Below are 10947 nucleotides of genomic sequence, written 5' to 3' on the forward strand. Positions count from 1 at the left end.
GAAAAAAAACGACCAAACCAAGAATGAGATAGAGAGCAATGGAGTATCTACCTGATGTGGACCCTTGGCCTTCACCCCCCCCCCCATCCCATCCCCCCCCCCCCCCACACACACACACACACGAGTTATGACAAAAGATTCTACCAAATTGACATACCAACTCACACAAACAAAAAGTCGTTAAATCAGGTTTAATTAGCACTTTCAAAGAGAAAACAAGCAAAACAGATGAGGTAACAGAGCCTGGAGAGCTCCCTGAAAAAACACAAAGGAATAGAGGCAGGGCAGGGCTCAGGAAGCCATCTGACTACAAGGAGGCAGCATCCTACGAGAGTGGGCCCGGACCCAGGGGTGCTTGAGGATCTGGGCCAGGTCCAGACGATCTGAGGGATGGTACCTAAGAAGCTTGGAGATCAAGTCTTGGGCCCCCACAGGCACTGACTGAGGAAACCTCAAATCCACCTAATGAGGCGGGGAAGAAGAATGAGAATCTAGTTAATCTCTTTGCTTAGTTCTCTCCTTGTTCTGTCAGTCTCTTCAGGGTACCTGTGGTGATATTTTATTTGTGCTTTAACAAATAAATCTTGCCTGGAGATCAGAGGAAAAAGCCAGCTACTGTATTAAACATAGAGGCCGGAATTCAAGGCCATCCTGGCCTAATACAACACTGTCTCAACAAACAAACAAACCAACACAGAGCCAGGTATTGGGTTGAAAGCTGAAAGATCAGAGAGCAAGCCAGCCACATCTTACCCCTAGGAACTCCTCAACCCAAGAGCTCTATCATTTCCTGTCTGTCTGTACAGACCTCCAGACCTCTACAGTTAACTAGTGATAAGATTAAAGGCGTGTGTGCCACCACTGCCTGACCTCTATGGCTAATCTAGTGGCTGTCTCTGTCCTCTGATCCCCAGATGAGTTTTATTTATGAGAGCACAAATAAAAATTATCATCACAGGTACCCTCTGGCTATAGCAGATAGTCTTTTGTAAATACTCCAATGCTCAAAGGCCCAGGAGCTATCACTGTCTGCCTCCCTGATGAATGCCCCACATGCAGCCATCTCACCTTGAGGATGCGTTTGTATGTCTCACTGTGAGTGCTACTCTCGAAGGGTGGATTTCCCACCAGCAGCTCATAGCAGAGTACCCCAATACACCACAGATCCACTTTCTCATCATATGTTCTCCCTTCAATCATTTCTGGGGGCAAGTAGTCCAGAGTCCCGCACATTGTCTTTCTCCTAGAGCAGGACACAGAAGGGAGTGCTGTGCATAGGCTCAGAATGAGGGAAATCCCCACCCCACCCCATTCAGCTTCCAAGGAAATGGGAGACCTAGCGACATCCTAAACAGCCCCCTCCTGAGCAGGGTTTCAGAAGTACAGTTGTTAATATGGACCAAGATTCAGAGTGGCTGTGGGAGGTGGCTCTGTGGGTAAAGCATGTGCACTGGAAGCCCCGAGGACTAGACCACATAAAGCTGGGGGCATGTCTATAGTCCCAGTGCTCTTAGAGTGAGATGGGAGGCAGAGGAGAATCCCTGGAAGCCCGTAGGCCAGTAGGCCAGCTAGCCTGACTATGAACAGCGAACAAGAGACCTTGTCTCAAATAGGATGGAAGGTGAAGAGTCTCACCTGAGGCTTCCTCTGACATTCCCCACCCCACCCCCACACACACCACGTAGAATTTTTTTTTTTTTTTAAAAGATTCAGGGAAGGCAGATGGATATAGTGGCATACATCTCTAATCCTAGCACTTGGGAAGGTTTAGGTAGGAAAGAGTACTATGTGTGTGAGGCCAGAATGAGCCAGACAACATGAGAAACTGTTAATCAGAAGGTGGCGCTGTTCTTCTAAAGGACCCGGGATGGATTTCCCAGCACCCACATGGCAGCTCACAACCATCTACAACTCCAGTTCTAGGGGATCTGATGCCTTCTTCTGGTCTCCATAGGCACCGGGTGTGATAAGTGGTGTATAAGACATACATGCAGGCAAAACACCCTAGTGTGGGATAATGCTCTTGTACACTGTAAAGATTTGTCACTCCCGGCTGGGCGGTGGTGGCGCACGCCTATAATCCCAGCACTCTGGAGGCAGAGGCAGGTGGATCACTATGAGTTCAAGGCCAGCCTGGTCTACAGAAGTAGTCCAGGACAGGCTCCAAAGCTACAGAGAAACCCTGTCTCGAAAAACAAAACAAACAAAAAAAGATTTGTCACTCCCATTGGTTTACTAAGACCCTGATTGGCCAGCAGGCAGGCAGGAAGTGTAGGTGGGGTGACCAGACTAGGAGAAGGCTGGGAAGAGGAAGGGCAGAGATGGAGTCGCCACCCAGAGGCAGAGGATTAAGATGAGAATGCTGGACTGAATAAAGGTACCAAGCCAGGTGGCTAAACATAGATAAGAATTATGGGTTAATTTAAGCATAAGGGCTAGTTAGTTATAAGCCTGAGCAATAGGCCAAACAGTCTTATAATTAATATAAGCCTCTGCGTGTTTATTTGGGACTGAATGGCTATGGGACCAGGTGGGACAGAAAATTTCATTTATAACACCCATGCACATAAGTTTAAAAATTAAGGGGCCAGAGAAATGGCTCAGAGGTTAAGAGCACTGACTGCGCTTCCAGATGTCCTGAGTTCATTTCCCAGCAACCACATGGTGGCTCACAACCATCTGTAATGAGATCTGGCGCCCTCTGTACATAATAAATAAATTTTAAAAAAAGATTAAAAATTAAAAAACCAAAACCCAAAACAAACCCAGAGAAGGCAAGTACTGTAAGGGAAAATACACTAACCCCAGGCTTTCAAATGATTCAGTCAGGTGTAGTAAATCATGCCGAGATAGGATGATTGCTCTAAGTTTGAGGCCAGCCTGGTCTACAGAGTGAGGAGGGAAGATTTGGAACATAATGATGGAATATCAAGAGGACCCAGGCAGATGTAGCTTATCAACACAGCAAAGTTCATTCCTGAAATGCTTACTAATTTTACACAGAGGAATCTTATGGACAAAGGCAAATACTAATAAAAACCAGAAAAGCTCTGGTTGGGCCTTGTTTGTGTGTGTGCACACATACACATGCACGCGACATCTGGTGTCTCTGCTGCTCTCTACTTTGTTCCTTTCAGGCGGGGTTTCTCACTGAACCTAAACCAGTCATTGCTGCCAGGCTGGCTGCCAGCAGGCTTCCAGGGTCTGCCTGTTTCCACCCCTCAATTTCGTGCTTACACAGGAAGTGGGCTCACTCAGAGCATCATCACTCCACCCAATTCTGTCAATCTGCAAATGTATTTTAAAGGTATGCATTTGGAAAAGACGGTGTCCAAACACAGGCCCCTGTTTGTATCCGGGTCTTACATGTGAGCAGAATTCACCCAGGTGAAAACCCCTCAATGGTTTGAGGGTCCCGCCCCCATCCCATGTGGCCTACCTGAGAGAAGGGGTGTGCACAGACCAACCGAAGTCTGCAATCTTCACCTCACCCCTGAACCCCAGCAGGAGATTCTCGGGCTTGATGTCCCTGTGAATCACCTTCTTCTCGTGACAGTAGGTCAGGGCATCTGCCAGCTCCTCTATTATCTGTGGGAACAAAAGCAACCTGGTGGGGGAAAGACTTTGACAGCCTCCCTGCGAGGTAGAATAGGCATCATGAATTTTTGTTTGTTTGTTTTTGTTTTTTCAAGACAGGGTTTCTCTGTGTAGCTTTGGGCCTTTCCTGGAACTCGCTTAGTAGCCCAGGCTGGCCTTGAACTCACGGACATCCGCCTGGCTCTGCCTCCAGTGCTGGGATTAAAGGCATGCGCCACCACCGCCTGCAGGCATTATGAATTTTAAGACTGCAATGGAATCTCACTTCTTGAGGTAATTCCAATATTTCTTTCTTTTTTTTTTTAAAGATTTATTTATGGGGTTGGGGATTTAGCTCAGTGGTAGAGCCTAGCAAGCGCCAAGTTCGGTCCTCAGCTGGGGGTGGGGGGGATTTATTTATTTATTATGTACACAGAAGAGGGCACCAGATCTTATTACAGATGGTTGTGAGCCATGTGGGTACTGGGAATTGAACTCAGGACCTCTGGAAGAGCAGTTAGTGCTCTTAACTTCTGAGCCATCTCTCCAGCCCCCAATATTTCTTTGTGTGCATACACATGCATATGTAGAACCGAAGGACAGTCTTCAGTGTGTCTCCTTATTGTCCACCCACCTTGTCTGTTGTTTTTAAGACAAGGTCTCACTGTATAGCCCAGGTTAGCCTTGAACTCATGAGCTCCGCATGCCTCTGCTTCCTGAGTTTAGGATTAAAGGAACACACTGCCATGCCCTCTTGGTTCCCCAATATCTTCAATATAACACCATGGTTATAGCTTTGAATGGACATTAAAATGGACTGGTCCTCCCATGGACTTGGCAGAACAAGTAGCCAGATACAGAACCTGTGCTTAGGCAATTAGAACATCCCCAAAGAATTGGTCTCAAGGGAAAGCTATAGGAATCATTCATTTTGCTGTCCAGTTGACCCAACTACTACTGTTGGGACAATGGCTGCTTATAGCTTCCCTTTTATCTCCCTATAAATCTCTAGGTAACTTTCTTTTGAGATAGGGTTTCACTATGTAACCCTACTAGCCTAGAACTTGATACGAACCAGGCTGACCTTGAACTACTGATCCTTCTGCCTCAGCCTTCCAAGTGCTGGAATTATAGGCCTGCAAAACTACATCTAGCTAGCCTTCCAATATATGTTTATGGTTCCATTTTCTGTACGACAAAGTTGGATCTTTTATATACTATTCTTATTACATTTATTTATTGTTTTTTGTGTAGTTATATGTATGTGAGGGCATGCACAGGTCCCAGGCTACCTTCTGGATTGTTCTCTCCTTCTACCATGTGGGTCCCAGAAGGTCAAACTTACATGATCAGCCTAGGCAGCAAGTGTACATAACCCCTGAGCCAGCTTTCCAACCTAAGTTAGAATCTGATGCTTGGTATAAAAGACTCCAGGTATGGTGCAGTGGCCAGCACTCAGGTATCAGAGGCAAGAGGATCTCTAAGTTTGAGGCCAGTCTGGACTACATATAGCATTCCAGGTCAAGGCTACTGTCTTAGTTAGGGTTTCTATTGCTGCAATGAAACACAATGACCAAAGAGCAAGTTGGCGAGGAAGGGTTTATTTGGCTTACACTTCAGCATTTCTGTTCATCACTGAAGGAAGTCAGCACAGGAACTCAAAACAAGGAAGGATCCTGGAAGCAGCAGCTGATGCAGAGGCCATGGGTGGGATGCTGTTTACTGGCTTGCTTCCCATGGCTTGCTCAGCCTGCTTTCTTACAGAGCCCAGGACCAGCAGCCCAGAGATGGCACTACCCACCATGGGCTGTGCCCTCCCCCAATGACCACTAAATGAGAAAATACCTTACAGCTGCATCTCAAGGAGGCATTTCCTCAGCTGAGGCTCTTTCCTCTGATGGTGTCAAGCTGGTGTCAAGATGATACACAAAACCACCCAGTACAGCTAGTTGAGACCCTCTCTCAAAAATAAAATAAAATCCAAACTATGAACACTAATACCTAGAACTACTACCCGGGGCCATACATGAGAAACTGGACCACCAAGTTATATCTCAGCACCCCAGAAAAAAAAAATTTAATGGGAACAGTCCAAAGCTGGGAGTGGTGGCAGATGCCTATCTTCCTAGCAATTCAGGATGCTGCAAGTTCAAGCCAGCTTGGGCTATACAGGAGTTCCAAGTCATTCTCGGCTATATAGCAAGATCCCGCCTCAGGAAAAATACAGCATCCTGAGCCAGGCAAAATGGCCTATGTCTATAATAACAGCACATGTGAGGCTCTCTCAGGAGAATCACACATTTCAGATCAGCCTGGAGACTCTGGGAAGGTCTGAGTTAGCCTGGGTTACAAGATCCCCCCAACTGAAAATAAAGGGGTGGCGGTGGAATGAAGGCCAGCAGGATGGCTCAGTGGGTAAGGAAGCTTTGCTGTGCAAGCCTGGTGACCTGAGTTCCAACACCTGCTGCTCTCTGGAGGACCCGCGTTTGGGTTTCAGCACTCAGGTTAGGTGGTGGCTCTTGTAACTACGGTCCCAGAGGACCCAATGCCCTCTGCAGACCTCTGTGGGAACCATGTGTCCATACACACATGTACATAAAAAAACCAAAATAAATTATCTTAAAAGCTGTGACCAGAAAAAGAAAAAAGAAAGAAAAGAAAAGAGACTCTTCCCCTCAAGCTGTCTCATGACTTCCACATAGGCAGCACTATGGCATGTAAGCCCCCGCCCACATCACACACAAACACACAGAATGAATTAGGAAACAGTGAGAAGGGGATATTGGCAGGCACAGACAATAACTCATCATCACCGGCCAAACCCTTGGCCCCCGAGCTGCCCTCCCTCACCGTGGCTGTACGCTGCTCATCTAACGTGTGGTTCCTCTGAAGCTCCTTATAGAGCTCGCCCCGGGGAGCGTATTCCAGAATTAAGTACACCCGGCGAGCATCGTGGAAGTAGTTGTACAGGCGTAGGATATTCGGATGTCTGGGGAGGAATGAAGAGTCAGGGCAGATGGCATGGCGAGCGAAGGCATTTTACTAATGCCAACCTAAGTTCCATCCCAGAATCCATAGGTGGAGAGTGAGAACCAACTCCTGCAAGGTGTTCTCCACACTGTGACACATCAGGCCCACGTGCCACCCCACCCCCAATTAAAAAAAACTTACTTTTATCCGGGTGGGGGTGGCTCTTGCCTTTAATCCCAACATTCGGGAGGCAGAGGCAGGTGGATCTCTGTGAATTTAAGGCCAGCCTGGGCTACAGATCGAATTCCAGGACAGCCAGGGCAACACAGAGAAACCTGTCTTGAGAAACAAAAACAAAATCAACTACTTGTGTCTCACTGTGTAACCCTGGTTGGTCTGGAACTCACTGCGTACACCAGGCTGGCCTCAAACTCAGTGATCTATCTGCTTCTGCCTCCCAGGTGCTGGAAATAAAGGAATGATTAAAAAAAAAAAAAAAAAAAAGATGTCACCTGAGGAGCAACAAACGGAGGTTTGTCATCTGACCCGCACAAGTGTACACACACAAGACTAGTATGTCCACACTGGGAGAGACTGTTACATGGTCTAACTGGAATGAGCTACAGAGAAAAATCCTCAAGGTGAGGACAAAGTGCTTGTTTGGGACTCCTGGAGAAGGCCAAGTTCAGGTCAGGCCAGCAGGAGCTTGGAATTCCCACCTGGGAGTCCCACACAGACCATGCTTACTGTAGGTGTGCCTGGATCTCCACTTCCCTTCGAAGCTGGTGCTCCAATCCCTCCTTCTCTATCTGGGACTTGAAGAGGACCTTCAGGGCCACAATGAAATGGTTTTCCTTGAGCCGAGCCAGATACACATTCCCAAATTTCCCCTTGCCCAGAGGACGCCCGATTTCAAAGTCATTGATGGTGAAAAGCCTCCTGAACAGAAGGAAGAGATGACCACATCTCAGAGACTAGGGGAGTTAGGGACCCCCAACTACTCCCCTTCCTCATTCACTCTGCTCCCAGCCCCAGCACGGGGAGTTCAATGGGGCGGGGGGACAGCATCTTGGATTCATTAGCCAAAGCTCCACTAGTCCAGCTTGCTCTTCACCCGAGTGAGTCTTCTTTCTTCTAGGTAATACCATGGCGAGGCACTCACCTGGTTGAGGTGCTGGGCTCCATCTGGCTAGTGGCTAAAGGAAAGAGGAAGAAAAAAGGACTTGACGATGCTCAACTGCAATCCTTGTCTGTGGGGGTGGTGGAGGTAGGAGGGTCACAAGTTCGAAGTCATCCTCCACCACATAGCAGCTTTGAGGCCACTTGGGCTCCAAGAGACCCTGTCAGAGTCTGCGGGAAGGAGAGATTAGGAATATAAGAGAAGTGTGGGGGAAGGGGGAGTTGGAGGAAAGGACAAGGGAGGGAAAGAGGAAAAGGGGGAGGGGGAGGGGAGATAGAACCGAAGAGGAGGGGCCGGAAAGGGAAGGCTGAAATCTTCAGTGCCCATGCACCCCACCTGACGACGGACCCCAGTCCTTTCTGCCCCTCCTTGCTCTAGTATCCTGTGTCTGGTTAAGACAGGGTTTCACGGTAGTCCAAACTGGCCTCTAACTGCGTCCATCCACTGCCTCGGCCTCCCCCGTGTTGGGATGGCACATACCAGCTACCACCACCCTGGGTTTTGATCCCGGTTCCTATCCCTCTTACTTGTGGGCGAGGCTGTCCCTGAGGGCGGTCCGCGTCTCGGCTACACTCTGGAGAAGAGGTGACCTCAAGCTGAAGTCCCGCTGGCTGCTTGGGTCCAGGGGCCCCTGGAAAGGGATGGGCGGGCAACGCTCCGGCTGCGGCCTCTCCAATCGCCCAGAATGCCCCACTCCGCTCCAGGACACGGGCGACGCACTTACAAGCAAAATTCGCTGGGATAGCGGCGCTCAAGCCGTTTGTAGAACGCGCCTGGTCCGGGACTTGCAGACTCCGCCTGATCCCGGTTGGTTGATCTGCCTGACGGCAACAGCATACCCAATAGGATAGCGCCCCGAGGGTGCTCAGCCAGTAAGATGGTGGGGGTGGGACCAGAGGGTCTCTGGGAGCCTAAAGTCTCTGGGAAGGTAGGTACAGTAAGCAACGTTTGCAGACTTCAGCAGGCGGGGCGGTGGGTGTGTCAGTGCGCGTACAAATGCATGTCCATCAATCAACTTCAGGGACCTCGCTGTTAGAAATACTAAAAACTGGGGCTGGGGATTTAGCTCAGAGGTAGAGCGCTTGCCGGGCAAGCGCAAGGCCCTAGATTCGGTCCTCAGCTCTGGAAAAAAAAAGGAACTACTTTAAGTACTATAAAATTTGTGTCTATTAAGATAGAGAATTAAAGCCTTTAAAAAAAAGGTGGTGGCGCACGCCTTTAATCCCATTGGGAGGCAAAGCCACAGACAGGCACCAAAAACCAAAACTACGCAAAGAAACCCTGTCTCGAGAAGAAAAAAATTCCATCCACGTAGGGCGGTGGTGGAGCACGCCTTTAATTCCAGCACTCGGGAGGCAAGGAAGGCGAAGCCAGCCTGGTTGGAGAATGTCCCAGGGTTACACAGATAAACCCTATCTGGAAGAAGAAAACTGATGCCCACTCTGTACTTTTGTACAAGTGTTTTTGTTTGTAGTTTTGTTCCCACCATCACTCCCTTTTTTCCCCTTGAGACACAGTTGCATTATGTAGCTCTGGGGTCCTGAAACTCAAGTAGGCCAAGGCTGGCCTCGAATTCACACGGAGATCTGCCTGCCTCTGCCTCCCAAGCCCTGGAGTCAAAAGGGTGTGCTCCACTACACCTGGCCTATCCAAGTGTTTTAATTCTCCCTTCCTAGTAAAACTTTTGTTTACACAAAGGCACACTGCTTTCTTTAGGAATTTGATGACCTGGAACAATAACCCTTCTTCACCTTTCTCTGTTTCTTTTTTTCAGATTAGCCAATTTGAGTAAGATTGCAAAATCTAACCCCAGCCAATGTGGGGGTGGAGAGGAGGGGGGAGTACGTCCAAATACAATAACAACAAAAAAACACCACCTGAATGAGAATTAAGAAACAAATACAGGCCGGGCGGTGGTGGCGCACACCTTTGATCCCAGCACTCGCGCAGGCGGATCTTTGAGTTCAGGCCAGCTTGGTCTACAGAGCGAGATCCAGGAAAAGCACAAAGCTACACAGAGAAACCCTGTCTTGAAAAACTAAAAAAAAAAAAGAAAAAAACCAACAACAACAAACCACTTCAAACTGAATTCATTCAGACCAGGAACAAGACAAATTTTGCAGCACATCAATTGTAAACACAGCAAGATTGGCCGAGAGGTGGTGGCACACGCCCTTAATCCTAGCACTTGGGAGGCAAAGGCAAGTGGATGTCTGAGTTCAAGGACAGCCTGGTCTACAGAACAAGTTCCAGGACAGCCATGTAAAAAGACTGTCTCAAAAAAATACAGCAAGATAATTTCTGATAGGCAGTGGTAACTGCTGTGATGAACAGAGGACAAAAATCTCTGCAGAATTTACAAATACCTGTTGTAAAGGATAGGAGGAAGGGTGGGGTCTCCTGTGTTGTGCTGGGCATTGAACACAGGCTTGTGTTACACTCCATAGATAAGAAACCCCTGGTTCTCCATTTATTTATATATTTATTTGGTTTTTTGAGTCAGGGTTTCTCTGTGTAGCTTGTGGTGCCTGTGGTGGAACTGGCTCTGTAGACCAGGCTGGTCTCGAACTCACAGAGATCTGCCTGCCTCTGCCTCCCGAGTGCTGGGATTAAAGGCGCATGCCACCACTGCCCCGATCCATTTATTTATGTTTAAAAATTCTTTTTATTCGAGGGTGGTGGTGGCCCACGCCTTTAATCCCAGCATTCGGGAGGCAGAGGCAGGTGGATCTCTGTGAGTTCGAGACCAGCCTGGTCTCCAAAGTGAGTTCCAGGAAGGGCGCAAAGCTACACAGAGAAACCCTGTCTCAACAAAAAAACCAAAAAAAATTTTTTTAATTAATTTTACTTATATGTATTTTGCCTGCATGTATGTCTATGTGCCACATGGCTACACTGTGCCCTTGGGGACCATAAGAGAGCATTGGATCCCATTGGAGGAGAGTTACAGATGTTATGAGCTGCCACGTGGGTGCTGGGAATAAAACCTGGATCCTCTGGAAGAGCAGCCAGTACTTGTAAGCACTGAGCAATATTCGTGTGTGTGTGTGTGTGTGTGTGTGTGTGTGTGTGTGTGTGTGTGTGTGTCTGTGTTGCAGAACTATGTGAACTGAGGCCTCATTCATGATAGTCAAACATTCTCACTGACACACATCCCCAACCCTTGTCCTCTTAATTTTAGTAAGAGAGATTGTCTTCCTTTTCCTTTGCATTTTTCCTTA

At 48.1% G+C, this 10947-nt stretch overlaps 1 protein-coding gene across 1 annotated transcript; it reads right to left on the minus strand.

Moving 5' to 3' along the window:
- Positions 1-183: 183 nt before the first annotated feature.
- Positions 184-7763, minus strand: Aurkc (aurora kinase C). The gene is made up of 6 exons (XM_036176185.1): positions 7709-7763; positions 7294-7485; positions 6427-6565; positions 3440-3588; positions 1069-1243; positions 184-462 (listed from the first exon to the last, which is right to left on the minus strand). The coding sequence occupies exons 1-6, from the start codon at positions 7729-7731 to the stop codon at positions 292-294; spliced, it is 849 nt and encodes a 282-aa protein (XP_036032078.1). The 5' UTR covers positions 7732-7763; the 3' UTR covers positions 184-291.
- Positions 7764-10947: the final 3184 nt, after the last annotated feature.

Source organism: Onychomys torridus, unplaced genomic scaffold, assembly GCF_903995425.1.
Source record: "Onychomys torridus unplaced genomic scaffold, mOncTor1.1, whole genome shotgun sequence".
Taxonomy (NCBI): Eukaryota; Metazoa; Chordata; class Mammalia; order Rodentia; family Cricetidae; genus Onychomys; species Onychomys torridus.